Below are 20,406 nucleotides of genomic sequence, written 5' to 3' on the forward strand. Positions count from 1 at the left end.
ATGCAGCAAATGTCATCATGAACGGGACTCGAACACGTGGCGTGCTGCATGGACAGACCAGAGTCTGTCCTGGCAGCACTATGTGGCATGCGCCTGGACCACCGGCCCATTTCGTTTTAAACATTTAGCAAATGTTTTAATCATTAAATTCTGAAACTATTTTAAAACATGATACTTCACAGCTGAACTCTGATTTCGTAGTAAATTAGTCATGCCACTCGGTGCATGACGTTATGAAACAGAAGCAGTTCTGACAATGAAAGCTTGAAATGTGGAACCGATGGTAGCTTAACAATTTATGTAAAAGATTTCAATGCTCTGTACGTCTGTAAATGGGAGTGAGTCTGTGAATCTGTCTGCGTGTGTGTCTGGGGCAAATCTCACAAACTACTGTAGCGATCAGTGCCAAATGTCTTGTCCACGCTGCTATTTTTCCACATAATGGTAATGTTTCAAATTTGTAAAGAGTAAGAAAGTGCAAACGCTAACCTTTCAAATACTTCAGAGAATGACAAATCAGAAAATCTATGATTCCATTCGCACAGAATACAAAATGGTTTGAAATGACACAAGCGACCGGACTATATTATGTGTCTTTGTTATTGTACATTGTGTCAGCCCTACAGAACAGGACATGATAGAGAAAGGAAGAGCACATGAAACTTACTGAGGTGTGGCTGGTCTTCCGCTTCCTGTTTAATAGAAATGTCTTCAACTTCCTGTTTAATAGAAACGTCCCTGGTTGAGTCTGGAGAGTACATTTTCATCTGCGAGTGATGCATCATGGGTATTATAGTTCTTATGCATCTGGAGAGTTGATCTTCACCTGCAGTCTGGACTCCACACACTGGTCTGAAATCAAGTGAATAAGGAAGGACTTTAATAACAGGAGACTTAGGCCTCTTTTAGACGGCGACCATCTCCATATAACATGTCAAAGTCCCGTTGCGTTCTCATTTTTTTGGACCATTTACACGAGAAGGCACATTTGAATGAACACGCTACAAAGTGCATGCATATATATGCCAGGTCGATAGGTGGCGATAACGGGCTGCCAAATAGACCAGTCACCCACGTACAAGAAGAAGAACCCCTTCACACAAGCCTGTGCAACACGGCTCCGTCTTTTTGGCAAATCTAGAACTTCCTGTTTGAGAGCTAGCAAATTTAAGACATTCGGTTGCTTTCAAAATAAAAGTGTTGTTAATTAAATAATTATTACATTACATTATTAGTATTATTATTACATTACAGTTATTGTAAAGACACACATTATATTTCTGTGTAAAATAAGTAATTAAATAACACAGAAACATAATGTGTGTCTTATAGCATCATTTAAATGCTTAATTTCTAGTTTTAATGTGCAAATAATTTATTTTAAATACTCTAGAGGGTACTCTTATTTTGAAGAGATCGTCTTAAATTTGCTGGCTTAGATTTTCCAAAAAAACAGTGCCGCGCAACACTGCTCCTGTCAGAGCATGCAGGCAAAGCGCACCACGGGATGGTTATATATTTTATAATACATTAGGCTACATAAACGCTGCTTCCGCCTATCACAAGGATTTGTATTTACATCATGGTTTTACATTCACCATCATGCATGTAATAAACATATGCGCTGTGAGCCAACGCGAGCCATGGTGTCATACGTTTTGCGGATTCACCGGTTTGCCTGTTTACACGGAGAAGGGATAAAACGGCGTTCTCAAAGATTTCCACTCTGGAAGGTGGTTTCACTTTGTTGCGTTTTCACCTCCTGAGAACACGGTTCTCGTCTAAATGACAGCAGCAAACGATACTTTATTTTGACGTTTTATATGAACACCATCCTCGTGTAAAAAGCACCTTAGTGGTGTTAGCCCAACTCTCTAACATGTGAATCAGGAGATTATGGGATTCATGCATTAGGGAAGAAATCACACTTAACTTAAGTTTACACAAGGAACAATGGTGTAAAGTGAATAAAGTGAAAGTAACCAATGTGTGCCTCAGTTCAAGCAGCAGGGAGCTTACAGTGAAACCATTTCTGTGAGCGTAAATTGCAACATACAAGTAGGGATGGGAGATCATATTTGATCACAATCACATGCATGTGTGAGAGGTGGTCAAGTTGACCTTGAATCATTAACAATGTATCATTTTCACCTGGGCTACTCTATACAAATGTAACCAGTATTGAAAGTTAAAAGCACACTGACAATGTGTCTCAATGAGAGAACGTATGTCCGAACAAATTTCTCTATCGCTATCTATCTAAGTAAAAGTCGAATGCAACATTTTTTTCCGCTGTGAGTGACAGATGGGGCAGGGCTTAAGCAATTAAGCAAGTACAGCTCATTCCTATTGGTGGTCTAAGTCCATACACGAAATATCGGGACTGTAGCATGCTGCGAACAAAAGTTATAGCTGTGTAAAGGCCAGTCAATAGGAAGACAGAGGAGAATATTATTTTGTGTTAGGGATTTATCTTTCATTATAGCATTCGTTTTCAATTATGATTTTTTTTTAAATAAACTCATTACATTACCTATAATGAAGCCAATGGACCATGATGTTATCTGGCAATACTATACTAATATTAGAACACACTTCCAAAAAATATTAATATTATTAACAATAATGACACCTGTGGTGTTACGGGTCAGGAAAGAAGGCAAAAGGTCATTTATTGTCACTGTGTCTCATTGCTGTGAGCTAGGAGATATACTTGTCGGCGGGAGGAGTCATTGCTCAGGGATCTGTTGATTGTGCGCTGAAAGGCAAGCATTATAAGTTGCTTGATGCTGATGTATGAGGCACTTATGAGTCAGCTGGCCAAGGAGAGGCTGATATCCAACCTACCAGAGGAGACGAGAGTCTTGATATTCTGAGGAATACAAGTCTCTCCCAGAAAACCCTTGCTGCTGCTCATGCAGCACTAGAGGATGATGCAGATCTCAAGAAATCAGCAACCTTTTCTCTCAACTAGAGGTCAGTGAGATGGCAGACTACTGTAGGGACTTCATGTCCATGACAGCTAATGCAGAATGTGCATGCAGTCCATATATGCAACTGGGAAGAGTCAGCTCTCTGCGTGCTATGCAGCCGTGGATGGTAGCATACAACAATAAGTATTGGAGGTGGCTGCTTGACTTCTGGGATGATGCTTACAGCTCTTCCTGCTGAACAGGTTGTCTTCCTTCGTACTAATTTCACTCAGTCCATCACCGGTAACCACTATTCCAACATGGCCTAGGACATGTGGATTGCATGTACTTGATGTACAACTTAAGATGATGAGCGAGACCTGCGTGTACAGGGTAAGGCACATGTACCAACACGTACATGAAATTGAATGACACCTTCACCTCTGCCAAGGCATTCAAAACGCTACTGTGTAGTGTCAGTAACAATGAGTGGTTGCAAAAATGAATATGCAGCTACTTCACAGACCTGGCAGAGAATGTGAATGCAGCGATTGTCAACTCTATGGCCCACATTGCATCAACTTGTCAACACAGCAGCCTGAAGCTAAAAACATCCTCTTCAATGTTTATGCAGGCTGTGATGCCAACTCAGGCTTCTATGGCAAAGGAAAACCATCAGTGTATGACAAGGTGGCAAAGAGCTCTGTGGCACATCAGCAGCTCTCACAGTGTGGAGATAGCCTTGACCTTGAGAAGGAGGTAGAACAATAGTTCTTTGCATATACGGGACAGGTAATCTATGGAGACAAGAAGCCTGTGCTGCCAAGTAGAAGAAAAATAATGAATCCGTCTCCCTCCAGATGCAGATAGCCTACACCAACACTGCCTACACACCAACTACTCTGCGTATCTAGTGCTCCACCCAACACTGGAGCACCACCTCTCACTCTGACAGATTGGGAGTTGGTGGGTGGTCACTGTCGTCCTGTTTGCCACATGCAGCCTGCTCTCTCACACCTACCTGCACCATTTGAAGAGGATGAGGAAGTTGAGAGTGAGGAGGATGATACAGAGTAGGGTGGAGTCATCTGAATCTGATGATTCAGAAACCAGTGACACAGAATGCTATCTGACACATGTGTTTTGTGTCTGTAAAAATCACAACCCCCAAATAGATTGCTTTCCTATTCAAAAGTAATGTTTTCTTTTCACTCTACTGGATCTTGAATTTCAGGGCCAAAACGAGGTCTTATGCTTAAAATCCTCATGGTTGACTTGCATGGAAAAGTGTCTTACTCTTCATACATGATTCTAGGTCATCTAGATCAAAAGTTCGTTTTTGGCTATGGCGCCGGACGCCATTTTGAATTTGGCCCTCTAGCAAAGAATGCCTGGATTTTTGTGTGGGAACTGTGGGCCAAATCTTTTATAAAAGGGTCCATAGAGGTCAAATCAATCATCAAAACATCCTTCCCAGAGAATGGTCACAGAACCTTATTCTGTGACTCTACTAAAATGTATAGCCTGTGGGTCAATTTTGACCTGTAACACCACAGGTGTCACTTTTTTATGGAGACCATGCACTATAATTAACTAAAAATCACACACGTGTGAACTGAGTGGTGCAATCCCCCCCCCCCCTCTATCTCTCTCTCTCTCATTAGAGACACAGCACTACCCCTCTCTCTGTTTCTGGCGCCCCCTACTGGTATAAATAAGTCACATACTCGTGCTCATTTACACAGGTACACACACAGGTACACGGACATTGATGGTTGTAGGTTGCACCACTCAAAAAATGGTGAGAATTAATTTTGTTGTTCCAAAAATCAAATGTAAAGGTTTTTTTTTTTACCTATTTAAACTTCAAAATGTGTACAAAATTACCCTAACACAATGCAAGGGTTATGTTCCACAGTTATAATACATTACATGTGTAATTGAACAATGGGCATCATGTTGTATGCATACTGATTAATGGCCAGCATTGTCAATGTGATATATGTTTTTAATCATTATAAATATGTAGCTCATATACAGTAATTCATTATGTCCAGTATGCAGGCATGATGCCTTTGTCAGATGTGTTATTGTTTACTGCAATTTTATGTCTGTATCATTGCAGACACCACACATACAAGGAAGTGTTGTGTGTGGAAGCCAGACCAACCAGTATAGAACAGTCCATTATACAGTCCTTTGCTTTAACCCTCACTAACAGTTAATGCAATTCTCTATCTCTCTCCAGCCACACTGATGTAACGTTATGGTTACACTAATAATAGTGATGATGCAGTTACACTAATAATAGTGATGATGCAACCAAACAATGTATAGGCTATTGTAACGTTTAGCACCCTGAACTGGAATCGAACCCCGATCTCCAACTCAGCAGAGCAAGCAGGCAAGCCCGCAAGCCACGTACGTAGCCAAGAGAGCTATAGCTCCCTTTGGAGGAGCGACTGCGACAGTGCGACTTAAAACATTATTACTGCTGCTGCTAGTATTAAACTGCTTGTTTAGGATGCATTTATAACAAGTTAAAATATTACTGCTGCTAGTATTAACTACTGCTTGTTTAGGATACATGTATAACAAACAAACAGATGAGAGAAATACTCGTCGTGTTCCTCCATGATAAAAGATGAATCAATAGATAGAAATGTAGTAAAAACTAAGTCACAATGTGGTTAATCAGTTCATCGTTTTACCTGTAGCTGTGTTTCTTTCAGTGGTTGAGCTGTTAACAAACAAACGTTCTCCTGCTGCTTAACGAACACACTGTTTTCAAACCATACCTTTTAGTGTTACTTGTATTAATAAAGTGCCAACAGTCCAGCGGGCGAACACACACACAGGGGTTGTACACATGCGCACTAGCGCTGCTGGTGCCTGGAGCGTGCACGGTGCACGTACCATAAACCATCACGAGGGGGAGCCATGGTACAGTGTAATACAGTGGAACAGCTATAGAGCATAGCAGTGCCAGTGGGTTCTCGACCCACTGATAACTCTCCAATTCATTGTTCCCATAGAGATTTACTAAAATATGTTTTCATTTTAATTTATTCACATAACCAAAGACTTTATGGCCATGATTCACCAGTATACTGGAATTGATTCTAGGCTTAAAATAATTGATAGGCTACATATTTTAATACATTGAAATATAAATATTTTAAAATGCATTATTATATATATTTGAGTGAATCTCTATGGGAAAAATTAATGGGCGATTTTTCAGTGGGTTCAGGAAACCACGCCTAGGCCTACTGCTATAGGCTACTGTGCATCTCATCAGTAGTCTAACTAACTGAAGTCTAACAACTTCACTAAAATCATTTTAAATATACATTTATAGAAACCATTTGATGAATCAAATCTACCAATTCAATGTCATCCACTCTCGCATCATATATATCTAGTTAATATGTGTTTGTGTGTGCGTTAGGTTGCTCACAGGTGGTGAAAAACAACCATGCTGTTTTCGTGATCAGACCCACCCAGCCACATAGGCACACACACAGCTCTGTAAGGGAGTGGTTGCACCTCAAAAGGAATACTTTAGGCCCTACAGCTTTTGAAACATGAGCTGTCACATATTTTTTTGATTTCACATTTTTATGTAAATTGAGCCACCTGATCCGTTAAGATGGGCCACATTTATCTTTAGCCTATATAGACACACAGGGACTACACATTTCACGCCCCCAAATGAGACAGCAGTCCGTTTCAACGGTGTACTGCAGCTGCCAACGCAATCCCTATATGAGAGGCATCATAAAATACTCTAATTTCACTGGTTCATTACTGAGGCTGTAGCGATTCTTTTTGTGTTCGAATAAAGTGTCACGTAATTATATGTTTGATTTGTCCTTTTCAATGTCACATACCTGCCATCTCATATACATCCCACAATGTACTATAATATACTCCATCAGTTTGTGAAAAGTGCTAGCATTGTAAATCTATATAGGGGAGAACGGGGTAAGATGAACCACTTTTTGCTTAAAGGCGGAGTGACACGCCCCTCGGGAGCTAATAACTGCTATCAAACAATGCTATCATGATTCTGACGTCAGGGTGGCGAAAGCTTTCCCCAACGACTTCTATGCGGGCTCGCCGGGCTTGGTGGCCGTGGTAGCATAGCAACTTATGCTACTATTTTGGTGTCACATTTAGCTTGAATACTGGGTGAAAGTCTCATTCAAAAAATTAATTTTTCGCAACATTGTTCAGGTGAACTGTGTGTTTATGCTTGTTCATTGTAATAATCAATATCGCTATGATTATTTTATTTATCGCCGCGTCGCTCCGCATGACAACATACAGTCTAGCCCGTCTCAGATGCAGGCTGCACACACACGGACGGACGGACGGACACACACACACACACACACACACACACACGCAATGGCACGGAATCTGCCTCGGGCGTCTGTAGCTCTCTTCCCCGCTGTCATGCACTATAGCCGTGTGTGTGTGTGCGTACACACATGCCCAGTTCAATGCGGGGACCTGACCAGAGACTATACGTCCGTCCGTCCGTCCGTCCGTGTGTGTGCAGCCTGCATCTGAGACGGGCTAGACTGTATGTTGTCATGCGGAGCGACGCGGCGATAAATAAAATAATCATAGCGATATTGATTATTACAATGAACAAGCATAAACACACAGTTCACCTGAACAATGTTGCGAAAAATTAATTTTTTGAATGAGACTTTCACCCAGTATTCAAGCTAAATGTGACACCAAAATAGTAGCATAAGTTGCTATGCTGTGTGTGTACACACATGCCCAGTCCCCCGTAGAGGCTCATGATCTCGTCCGCAAGACTATGCCTCGGCATAGCGATATTTATTATTACAATGAATACAAACATAAACACACTATAGTTCACTTGAACAATGTTGTGGTAACTAACTACGGTATTACAGAGTGAGAGCGAGGGTGTACATGTCAGCCTGCGGCTGAGAGGGGAAAAGAACAGTAGTCGCGCTGCTCTCACAGCGGCCAGACAACAGCAGACCGTCCGTAGTCGCGACTGTCGCGCTGCGGGGCTGAGAGGTCTCAGAGCGGGCAGACAGGGGTGTTGGCGACCGGGGGAACATGGGACTCCAGTCCAAAATTTGCGCTTGTGCTGCAGTTCCCCTAAAAAACCCCACGCCAACCTCAATTGCATTCAAACTAAGCATTTCTGGCGAAAAAATAATTTTTTTCAATTACATTTATAGCCAATATGACGCTAAATGTACCGTCAAAAACGCTAGCCTGACCTATAGCCACTTGTTGCTAGCGCCGTAGCCCCGTTTCAAACTGTTTCAAACTGTTTTCAGTCAGACCACGTGATGTGCTGTACCACCCATATTAATTTCGGGGCATGTCAGCGGACCTTTAAGTTGTCTTGGAAGCAAGGCAAAATGAGATGGCAGTCAAATCTAATGATCTACACATATTTCAGGATGTCCTCCATCAATTGAAATGATGAGTAAGCAGCTATGACAAAGGGCCATGAAAATATGACCTTTTAAAAAGAAATCGTCATTTGGCTCAATTTGCCCCAGGTAAGGGGTAAGTTGATCCAAAATTGAACCACATGATATTTTAATGTAAAGAGCTTAAACTTGAACAGATAATGTATATTCACTTATTGAAAATAATTTAATAACAGTTTTCCCTTTTGCAAATAGTCTTATTTATTTGTTTATTTATTATTTAAACAATATAAAGACAATTAAATAAAGTTTGTTATTCAGAACCTTATAATATTTGCAATATTGTTAATACAATATAGCAAATTTGCAAACATTTGATCATCAATTTGTAATTAAAGAAAGCTTCTGCAGTCTGCACACACGTGTACAACAACAACAACGCCACAGCAGGGTGTACTGCTTGCGTTTAAAGTCGTTTACCACCGTTTCACAACTTTCCACTGTCCAGCTTTCCCCTGCTGTTCTCTGGGATAGAAGCCTTATTTATATTCTGCAGCAAGACGGTGTTGCACGCCTAAAATTGCAGATCCACAAGCTCACAGCGGGGCATGGATGAAACGCGTTGTGAGCTTGTACATCTGCTATGTATTTATAACGTTAATAATACATGCAGGCCAGGGTCTTCAAATTTTTTCAGGTCAAGCCAAGGACCACTTAGCTGAGAGTGAGAGATCAAGTAGGGACCCCCACTATACATTATTATATAATTATATTATAAAACTGTTGCAGATTAAACTAGACAAAAAATTAAATTTTTGTTTTGTTTATTTGTTTCTTTTCTATTTATATGTTGGTAACATTAATTGATGAACGATATCATTAATTGATGAACGATATGCTATTACATTTTAATCTCTTGAACCCTCTATACTCAAAACCTCAAATTGACCTTTGAGATATAATAATTATACTATAGCCTATGATTATTAGTAATCTAACAATTCCACAATAACCAGCAGAGAGCAGACCCTTTGTTTACTTACAGAATTCTATAAGTTGGGTTGTTTGAGATGCAGAGCTATAATACTAACCTACAGTAAAACAATAAATTGCTTTGAATTTAAATGTAATGCATTTTTACATGTTTTGGGAAATTAATAGAGCTTTAATATAAATCCGAATTGAATCGCCATCAAATCGCATCGTATCGGTAGAGGGGTGAATCGTATCGTATCGCAATGTCCAGAATTGAATCGCCATCAAATCACATCGTATCGGTAGAGGGGTGAATCGTATCGCATCGCCAGGAGATTCCATGTATCGCTAAAGTATCGTATCGCTGGCAGTGCATCGAGATGCGTATCGAATCGTGAGATGAGACGAGATTCACATTCCTAGTAAACCACCAACATGTATGATATTACATTTTAGACCTGGGTACATTCTGCTTTGTATAACAGTCAGTTTTTTTGTGTTTTCTACTTTCCCTATGTGCCCCCATGTGCTACAGTAACTAACTTTACAGCCAGGTGTACATGATGGATGCTTATTAGATTTAAGGTCACGGCAACACAGTTTTTTTGTTTTCTAGATAAAGGGGGTGGTTCAACTTGCCCGCTGGCTCATCTTACCCCGTTCTCCCCTACGTCACGGTTGCATCCCTTGATGTTTTCAATACCCATATATTTGTTGTATTTCGTTTTATATGCTATGCATTTGTTGAAAATGATCTAAACAGCATCTTGCCAGACTAATTCTTAATACTCATCTGGAGAATTCACTAGGTAGGCCTAGTTGAAAATGTCAGGATACAGTATATGTCACTCCACCATTCAGCTGGGTTATTTTCCCATGCAACTATTCAGCCAAGTTATACAACAAGTTGACAACGGTAAAACACACCGTCGGAGCTCCGCGGTAGGTAGAACATAGGCCTATTAGTAAGCCTGTGACATCAAAATATAGACATGAATAACAAAGTCAGTCAGGATCGGGATTATTATTATTATTGAGAATTCCACTCTTCAAAGTCGGTGCTCGTAGCCTTGTAAAGGCAGTGACGTCCCTTAAAAGCGACAGGTTCTCTGTATGCCATCTCCCCTCTGCTGTTAACATTATGGGTAACTCATTCAAGTCCTAAATTAAATGTGAAATACATCCTCTATAGAGCGCCGCAGTCCCGCCCCCTTTCAGAAAAGCGAGTGGCCCAGGAAGTGGAAGCCCCATGCATTCTCCCATCGGCACTTTTAATATAATTTATTTAAAGACGGTTACGCCGCGGACAAAGCCAATTCGGATCGTGACGAATCATGACAATGAACACAATATTTTGGGCCGATCAAATAATTTATAAGACGAAAAATAAAACAAATAGTGTTGTCTCCTGACTTTCTTTTCTTCTTTCTAATGATTTGATCGTCCCAAAATATTGTGTTCATTGTCATGATTCGTCACGATCCGAATTGGCTTTGTCCGCGGCGTAACCGTCTTTAAATAAATTATATTAAAAGTGCCGATGGGAGAATGCATGGGGCTTCCACTTCCTGGGCCACTCGCTTTTCTGAAAGGGGGCGGGGACTGCGGCGCTCTATTGAGAAAACAATATAGGCTATGTTGACAAAGACACTTCATACATTTGGAAAAACAATTATTCAAATCAATATAGTCTTCAGTTCATTTCATATTATTTTAAACGTAGGCTAACTACAGTTGAATTTCAATGGACTTCAATGGGCTGTGTTAAGTTATGCTCAGCTTAACGTTGCATTCTGAGAACACTCGGAGATATAATCCATTTAGCCAAACCTGGCATATTTTATTATAAGGGCTGCCACACATCAGTCTCACGGTGACAGACCCCCAACACTGAATGAACTGCTCCACACACAGGTAGTAAACATGTGACCTGATTAGGCTATAGGAGGCAGGCATGCATCCCATACCTTGCGTCTTGACGCCTCACATTGGCACAAGCATAACATTGCACATCATATAGAACAGTACAGTATTACATGTACAAGTGAGGACATATATCCCATCAAATCTTAACAGGCTGGCCTGCAGCACACCGTACTAACGGACCAGAAGTGGGGGCGCTTTCTCATTTTGGGGGCGTGGTGTGTAGTGACGTGATGTGTAGTCCCCTTGTGTCTCTATTAGCTACTTGCTCTTTAACCCATTCTGACCTGAGATCAGATTCATACGAGGTTTCCACTGGACACACACTGGTCTGATGAACCCATTCTGACCTGAGATCAGATTCTAAAAATGTCAGTCGTTCTTCGATTTTTCAAAAATAGCAGACCTACAAGCTCGTAGCGCGCCACTCGGTGGCGCGCTATGAGCTTGTAGATCTGCTATTTTTCAATAGCTAAAGCATAACATGATGCCGACACCAAAACGGGTTCCCGGTCAGAATGGGTTAAAGTTGAACAGCCAATGGATGCACATAAAAAATTCTTGCCACAGCTGTACTTGACATAAAACAGTTGCTTCGATTGGTCTATGGTTGTTATGGTGGGATATGCAATGCATCACATCTGATGAGGTGCAATCACATCAGTCATGTGATGATGACTGCTCAGGGCAAAATGCCAGGTAAAACTAAGCAATTTTAAAGGTGTTCAGCTAAAATGAGCCACTCTATCATCTACAATGCAAAAGCAAAACGGAGTAATTTCTGATAAAATAATGTCACTAGGCCTACATTTTATGAACAAAAAAATGCATTGCATGCAACATACAGTGTAGAATTACATTTAATGATAACAATGAACATTACCATATTAGTTTGTTCAACTTTAAGTCTGTTTTGGAAGAAATATAGCCTATGTGCATGCAGAAACAGCCCCAATCACATAGATGCAACCTATTTGCATCACAGGCATGCAAAAATTACAATTGAGGGGCTCATTACAGATCAAATGGGTGGCCCATTTTAGCTGAAATGGGTGGCCCATTTAACCTGAAAGACAGGTTAAATTGGGCCACTAACAATTGGCTGTACACATTTAAAGACACAGTAGCTAGGAGGCTGAAACCTTAGCTGGCTCATTTTACCTGACGTCCCACTTTATATGACACCACACTAAACGAGTTACTCTGAGAGCTGTTTCAGCGTACAATGTAAGTCACTGAGGAGCATATTTTGAATTATCAATTTCTAATCACTGGAACAATTATTTTAGATTTTGTGTCCACATTTGGAGTTACATCATGGCAAGGAAACTACACAACCCAAAACCTCTACCATAGTGGTCTTGCCCTTTAAAGAATACATTTCTTAAAGGTCTGGTGACAATATTTGTTTTCGGACCTCAATTGCAAAAAAGAAAAAAGGGGTTAACTCTGTGGTATTTATTGATGCCACAAACTGAAATTGACAAAACAAAAATGACAAGCAATAAACACGGTTCACTCTGGGAAACAACTGAAATCAACTCAAACCATATATATATATGCTATTTTCTGCACAGTCTTGCATGTATATGAATTAAACATTTTAATTTTGTTTTAGATCTATATGGACAGGATTTTTAAAATGTGCCGTAGGCCGTTTTACCAGTTCTACACAATCCATGGCACTGCCTTTCTGCATGGTCCTCATGAGCGGAAAGACGGAAGCCATGTATCGCAGTGTTCTACGGCACATCAAGCGACACGGACATGGACACGTCACAGACTTTGATATAGCAGCAGTGAACACTATTAACGCTGAGCTGGAAACTTTTTCTTTTACTCCATGGTGTGAATGCAATGGTGTCTTAGCAAGTGACCTGAGTTATTTAAACTTTGGTCAAACTGTTTACAGTACACAACAGTTTATGTTGTCCCGTGAGAACAGTGGACACGAAGGTGTCTCTTCAGATGACCTGATGCATTGAAAATCTTGTTACAATGTTTACATTGGAAATGTTTTTCTTCAAGGTGGACACGTAGGTGTGTCTTCAGGTGCGATGACTGAGTGAAACGCTTGTCACAATGTTTACATTGGTAAGGTTTTTCTCCAGTGTGGACACGAAGGTGTAACTTCAGATTACCTGAGTCACTGAAACTCTTGTCACAAAGTTTACAGTGGAAAGGTTTTTCTCCAGTATGGACACGCAGGTGTGTCTTCAGATTACTTGAAACATTGAAACTCTTGTTACAATGTTTACAGTGGAAAGGTTTTTCTCCAGTGTGGATACGCTGGTGTCTGTTCAATTGATTTGAATTACCGAAAGTCTTTTCACAGTGTTTACAGTGGAAAGGTTTTTCTCCAGTGTGGACACGCTGATGTGTCTTCAGGTGAGATGACTGAATGAAACTCTTGTTACAATGTTTACAGTGGAAAGGTTTTTCTCCAGTGTGGACATACTGGTGCATTTTCAGTTCACCGGACTGACTGAAACTCTTGTTACAATGTTTACAGTGGTAAGGTTTTTCTCCAGTATGGACACGCTGGTGTCTCTTCAGGAGAGATGCCTCCCTGAAACTCTTGCCACAGTGTTTACAGATGTGTTTTTTATTGCCTGTGAAAGTCAGCTGATGTGTCTGTACTTCTTCTAGTTCAGGTAAAGTCTTGGTAAACCGTTGAGGTCTCGGTTGAGGTCTCGGTTCGTCAGTGTCTCCTTGTTTCAGGCTGGTTACAGAGTTGGTCATTTGCTGACAGGCTGCTGATGTGACCAGTCCATTCCTCAGCGTTTGACAGTAGGGGTGATCAGATAGAGCAGATAGAGCTGCTGAGGTGATCTGTCCATTACTCAGCATTTGGCAGCAGAGGCCATTGTGACTCCTCCTGATGTGTCTATGGAGGAAGACCTGAGATGTGAAGGAGTTTGAACACTCTGAACAGGAGAAGAACTGACCTCCACTGGTCCCGTCCCAATAATCACTGTCTTTAGTGACTTCAGTGTCAGATTCAAGTTCAACTTCAACTTCACAGCAGTGGGAAGATGTGTCATCATCATCATCATCATCCTCATCATTTTCTTCTTCACCTTTCACTGCTAGTAATGTCAATGTTGACCCAACAGGTTCCTCTGGTCTTTGAAGTAGTTCCTCCAATTCATCTTTAATGTGTGGAGGCTCTGGTTTTTCCTGGAGCAGACTGGAGCTCCTCTCCTGTTTAAGAGAAACGTCCTCTTTACACACAACCATGTGCTGGGTGTCTAGGAGCAGAAACATAACATGAAGGTCAACACTGGATTCCTAAAATGTAAATCCATTCTTCTTTCATGTAAAAAAAAAATACCTACAAGAAGATTGGCAAAACTTTTAGTTACTAAGGTTATTGCTGTTCTGAAAGTTTTAGCTGTGAATCTATCTGCCTGTGAGTTTGGGGAAAATCTCAGAAACTACTGTAGTGATCAGCTCCAAATGTCTTGCTCTCGATGCTAGTCGGCAGAGCAAGTATTTTCCACACCTGAAATTGCGTCTCACATAATGGTAATGTTTAAGTTTTGTAAAGAGTAAGAAAGTGCAGATGCTAAGCTTTCAAACACTCTTTGAAAGTTATTAACCACTTAAACACTCTACTTAGTGAACTGTACCAAATCTCTTGCTTGGGGGCGTGGCCGTACGTCCGGAATACTAACAGTCCGACATTTGTGGCCGGTTAAGACACATGCGTGGCCGGTTAAGACACATGTGTGGCCTGTTAAGACACATGTGTGGTCGGTTAAGACACATGCGTGGCCGGTTAAAAAATGGCTTCCACGTGCGGTTAGGGTTTACTTAGGGTTTGGGGTCTATTGTGTGTCGGACTGTCAGTACGTCGGACCAAAATATATGCACCCGTGAGCTTGTTAATTGGATATTTCAGGCCCCATAATTTAGGGATGCTGGGGTTCAAATGGTTAAACCTCAAATCAAGAAACTGAGAAAAAGCCATTCATTAGTGTTATCTCACACAGTTCAGACTCGCTGAGACATTTCTAAACAGAGACACACCATAAAAACCTGTTTTAGACCACCTACATCCATATGGCAAAGAAAATCACAAGGTGAATTGATACGGTCCGGTTGTCTTTCACATTGCATTTGTGCAAAATTCCATGTGCTTTTGTTAATGGTAATAACAAATTAAATAGAATAGAGAATATCTTTCTAAATGAAATTTGACAGATATTCCAATGATGGATTTACATATTGTGATATTAGTCCAGTTAAATATCTCTACAAAATAAGGTCCGTTAATAATGTCAGGAGTTTAGGAGAATTATACATTTTTGCACAGAATCCAATATGGTTTGAATTGACACAACTACCGGACTATATTAAGAGTGTCCTGGTATTCTTTGCCATTTTGTTATTATAGTGACAATAAGACATTGTGTCAGCACTACAGAACAGAAAATATTAAATAAATGAAGAGCACATGAAACTTACTGAGGTGTGGCTTGTCTTCAGCTTCCTGTTTAATAGAAACGTCTTCAGCTTCCTGTTTAATAGAAATGCCTTCAGCTTCCCGTTTAATAGAAATGTCTTCAGCTTCCTGTTTAATAGAAAGGTCTTCAGCTTCCGGTTTAATAGAAATGTCTTCAGCTTCCTGTTTAATAGAAAGGTCTTCAGCTTCTCGTTTAATAGAAATATCCCTGGCTGAGTCTGGAGAGTTCATCTTCACCTGGGAGTGATGTATCATGGGTATTGTAGTTCTTATGAGTCTGGAGAGTTAATCTTCACCTGCAGTCTGGACTCCACACACTGCTCTGAAATCAAGTGAATAAGGAAGCACTGTGTGAGCGTAAATTGTAACTGTTCAAAAGTAAGCATAATTTACCAACAGCCGTTTAGAAATGTGAATCTCTAGACTCCTTCAAAACCACTCTCAAAGAGCACTTACGGGTGGCTGCGATTCAACCCCCCCCCCACCACCAAATTGTCCATACTGTACATGTTTTTCCCTTTTTTACTTTCTTTAACTGACCTCCTTGGCACCCCACATGATGAAAACATGAACTAGTGGTAATGTGCATGCACAGTTTCACTACAATCGGACACTAGTGTTAATGATTGCAGCATTTTGTACAAAACGGGCCACTCCTGAAAACTTAAGGAAGCCAATCTTAGCCAATTAGGCTGGACTATGAGAAATAAAACAGATCCGTCTTGATCACATATAGACTATAGAGATTATGAGTGTTGGGGGGGGGGGCACCTGATGACCTCTCTTCAGGTTGGGGACCACCTGATGAGGGGGGGGGGGGCGGAAGAGAGACTCGCTAGGACAGATTTAACGGCAACAACGACAGTGACACAGAGGAGGCTCAAACAACCCACCTTGACTCAAAAACAGCAGAGTAAGGCCAAGTATGGACGAGGACGGATTCATGCACACCGCACAGACTTAGAGTCTGGTGAGACGTAGGAGGACCCTAGGCAGGATGCAAACCACAGTCCTAGAAACCTAAGTGCCTCAATCCCCCAAGAACACACAAGGTAGGTGGAGCCTCCTGTTGGCTCTGGCATAGAGAAAGGACAATAGCTGGAAGCCTGGATGAGAGGGGCAGTGATTTGGCGACTAACACTGGAGTGTTAACCACAACAGGTTAAGGGTCGAAACACTAAGAAGGATGGGGGACCACCTGAAGACCTCTCTTCAGGTCAGAGACCACCTGATGACCTCTCTTCAGGTCAGAGACCACCTGATGACCTCTCTTCAGGTCAGAGACCACCTGATGACCTCTCTTCAGGTCAGACCACCTGATGACCTCTCTTCAGGTCAGAGACCACCTGATGACCGCTCTTCCAGACCAAGGCTTTATCCATCATATATGGTTTATAATCGCATCTTTGATGTATTTATGAGATTTGGGTCAAATCTGAAGGTGTAATATAAACAAATGTGTTTTACCTAAGTTGGCCTCCTGGTGGCGCTATAAAGAGCAGCTGTGAAAAATGCAGGTCAAAGGTTTTTCCTTGTCCTCTAGAGAGTGTGCATACAAAGTTTTACACAAATCGGTGCAGTTAAAAAGACGAATGGGCCAGTTATAGCGCCACCATGAGGTGGGGCAGAGGTTGGTCGATGGCATCCAGGGAGTGTGTGTGTGCACATTTTGGCATCGGCCAGGCCAGCGGTGCCGGAGATTAGCCGCACACACACACACACACACACACACTTTTGAGATATTTTAAGTTATAGGCTATATGTTTCTGTCCTAGTCAGGTGTACTGGTGCCCCCTCTTGGCCAAACCCTGTAATGACAGTTATTAACTTGCCTAATGTAGTAACACACAACATAGCACTTTATATAAAATGATCAAAATAGCACAATTGTTGATTTCAACGGCACAAATTAGAGCACAAAAAGGACATTCTTTGTTAAATTTGACCTAAAGATAGGGGGAAATGCTCAGCAAACTTAAAATATCCCAATGCTCAGCAAACTTAAAATATCCCAAAAATGATACCAGGACAAGTGATGCAATTTATGTCACAAATCCAGCACTAAAGAATGACACCAATTATATTATTTTTTTCATGGCATGCCAACTTCACGGAGGCCTTTAACTGTAGGTACTGTATATGATGATTTACTTTTATTGTCATATAAGTGTATATGTGTAGGCCTATGTTTTTAAATGTTCTGATGAATTGAAAATGGACGACCCTGACGTAAACAAGTCTTAGTGCTTTTCTAAAATGTATCCTCGTAACATAGTTGTGCTTTCTTTTGAAATGTACCCATTCTAGATACTGTAAATAAAATGTTCAATCAATCAAAACTTATATAGAACGATTATCTTCTGTACTCTCTAATGCTACAAAACACTGATGTACTAAAGTTTAGTACATCAGTGTTTAGTAACTAAACTATAGTGTTAAATACTTAATGAGTCTAAAATATGAAAAGGTAAATAATCAAAGTTAGATCTCAACTGCATTTCAAAGTGAAACAGGATAATAGAGCTACAATTCCAACATGGTTCTGACCCCAACAGGATAGAGCTACAAGTCCAACATGGTTCTTGCAGTAAAGGCTCATTCATAGTCTGGATTTTCGGTGGTGGGGTGACCACCGCTCTGGTGGCGAGGTGACCAACGTTGAGCGGTGGTGAGAACGGCTGGGGCGGTGGTTTTCTCTTCACCGCGGCTCGTGACGTCATGTTGTAGTTCGGTGGTCACCTAACCACCGAAATCCAGACTATGTATGAGCCTTAAAGGCCTATTCATAGTCTGGATTTTCGGTGGTGAGCTGACTACCGCGACCACCGCAAAATAACGTTGAGCGGTGGTGAGTAAAAACAGAGAGAAGCGCTGGAGCGGAAAGGAAAGGTACTATGTTTACCCAGGGTAACTGGACTAAGCTCAAGAACTTGTTTACAGCCAGGCCCTGCTCATAGAACATTTCATGATAGAGGTTCAATGCCTTGTCTAAGGGCACTTCAGCGGTGGCGGTGGTTTGCTCTTCACCGCGGCTCGTGACGTCATGTTGTAGTTCGGTGGTCACCTAACCACCGAAAATCCAGACTATGTATGAGCCTTCAGAAAACATCACTGATTCCTAAAAAATAAAATTGGCTCAAAACCCATACAAGAAATTATACGTTTGCCCAGGACCCAATGACCCAAGCTAGTGAAAATAGCAGATCTACAAGCACGTGTCATGTTGTGAGCTAAATAAAGGGACCCAAAATAATGTTTGTGACCCCCAGTAGTATCATATATGACCAGATTTGACTGAGAGCCTGCCATCGCGCAAATTCCAGCTTTTCACATACTAGAGCATGTCTGAAATAAGTGGCAGAGCTGAAATCGACATATGAAATACATGCTTAAACATGTAGCTATAGGTCCTAGCTGCATGTGGTTAGCTGCTAGTTGTATTGTTAAAGACCACAGGGGAGGGGTGAACCTTTTCAAGATAACTCTCTCCCCCTCCCCCCCCCCACACCCTCTCTCTCCCCCTCCCCCTCTCGCAATAGTACAACACACTGATGTAACCTTATGGTTACATTAATAATAGTAATGATGCAACTGAAACCAAACAATGTAGGATTGTAGGCTATATATTGTAACATTTAGCACCCTGAGCTGGAATCGAACCCCGATCTCCAACTCAGCAGAGCAGGCAGACAACAAGCCACGTAGCCAAGAGAGCTAGCTCCCTTTGGAGTCCGCGACTTTACAACATTATTACTGCTGCTATAGCTACTGCTTGTTTAGGATACACACTTATAACAAACAAGTTAGGCCTACAATATTATTACTGCTGCTAGTATTAACTAAATTCTTGTTTATGATCACATGTAATAACAAACAAGCAGATATGAGAGAAATACTCGTCGTGTTCCGTGTTAAAAGATATAAGTCTATAGGTAAAACATCTTTTTACCTGTAGCTGTGCTTCTTTCAGTGGCTGAGCTGCTAACAAACAAATGTCCTCCTGCTGCTTAACGACCACAATGTTTTCAAACCATACCTTTTAGTGTTACTTTTATTATATATATATATTATTAGGTCAACAGTCCAGCGGCCGAACACACACACACTCCGAGGTGGTGAAAACTGGAAAGCCTGGTGAGGCGAGGTTACACACACACACACACACACACACACACACACACACACACACACACACACACACACAAGGGTTGTGCACATGCGCACTAGCGCTGCGCGAGCCTGGAGCGTGCACGGAGCACGTACCATAAATGGTCACTAGAGGGAGCCATGGTACAGTGTAATACAGTGGAACATTTATAATTATTGTCGTGAATCGTGAATGTGAAAAATAAATGGTCAATTTCCCAACATGACGGTCGCAAAAACCACGGCCTAACTGCTATGCTCTATATTGTGATCTCATCAAAGTCTAACTTCACTAAAATAATTTTATATATAGAAACCATTTCATGAATCAAATCTAACAATTCAATGTCTTCCACTCTTACACACACCGGCACACATACACTTTTCTTTTCAACGGATATGTGTTTTTACTTTTTCATTCATACTGTGTATCCATTGTTTTATTTATGTTGCCAAATGATTTATGTTTGATGTTTTATGATTTATTTGTTTTTTTTGTTGTTAAATGAGGTGAGATTAACGTACCTGGCTTATAGGGCCCAGCAAA

At 41.1% G+C, this 20,406-nt stretch overlaps 2 protein-coding genes across 4 annotated transcripts in view; both read right to left on the reverse strand.

Annotated features, from left to right (window-relative positions):
• The window catches only part of LOC308319836 (uncharacterized protein), a 116,034-nt gene extending 110,280 nt beyond the window's left edge, over nt 1-5,754 (reverse strand). Inside the window, exons 1-2 of one of the 2 annotated variants that reach the window (XM_080770048.1) lie at nt 5,624-5,745; nt 827-852 (exon numbers count right to left, since the gene is read on the reverse strand). Coding sequence is in view for 1 of the 2 variants with exons in the window: in XM_080770044.1 (XP_080626170.1) it covers nt 668-785 (118 nt within the window). In the remaining variant the exon portion in view is untranslated. Of the gene's footprint in view, nt 1-667; nt 853-5,623 lie in introns of both variants that reach the window. The other variant, XM_080770044.1, reaches the window with a different exon arrangement.
• Nucleotides 5,755-12,571: 6,817 nt separating this feature from the next.
• Nucleotides 12,572-19,799, reverse strand: LOC308320620 (uncharacterized protein). Of its 2 annotated transcripts, XM_080771168.1 has the most exons (4): nt 19,663-19,799; nt 16,010-16,035; nt 15,716-15,950; nt 12,572-14,496 (listed from the first exon to the last, which is right to left on the reverse strand). In XM_080771168.1, exons 3-4 carry the CDS (start codon nt 15,942-15,944, stop codon nt 13,169-13,171), a joined length of 1,557 nt encoding a protein of 518 aa, XP_080627294.1. In that variant the 5' UTR covers nt 15,945-15,950; nt 16,010-16,035; nt 19,663-19,799; the 3' UTR covers nt 12,572-13,168. The 2 variants fall into 2 exon arrangements, with proteins under 2 accessions (XP_080627294.1, XP_080627293.1); XM_080771167.1 differs by having other exon boundaries at nt 15,716-16,035.
• Nucleotides 19,800-20,406: the final 607 nt, after the last annotated feature.

The sequence above is a fragment of the Protomyctophum bolini genome, assembly GCF_963924005.1.
Source record: "Protomyctophum bolini genome assembly, chromosome: 8".
Lineage (NCBI taxonomy): Eukaryota > Metazoa > Chordata > Actinopteri > Myctophiformes > Myctophidae > Protomyctophum > Protomyctophum bolini.

What these genes read in the sequence shown, in the direction of transcription:
- LOC308320620 (XM_080771167.1), bottom strand. Translation starts at nt 15,968, where the DNA reads ATGATACATCACTCCCAGGTGAAGATGAACTCTCCAGACTCAGCCAGG. An exon ending in TGAAGACAAGCCACACCTCA is followed by an intron (nt 14,497 to 15,715) that starts GTAAGTTTCATG and finishes TTCTGCTCCTAG; the next exon opens with ACACCCAGCACATGGTTGTG.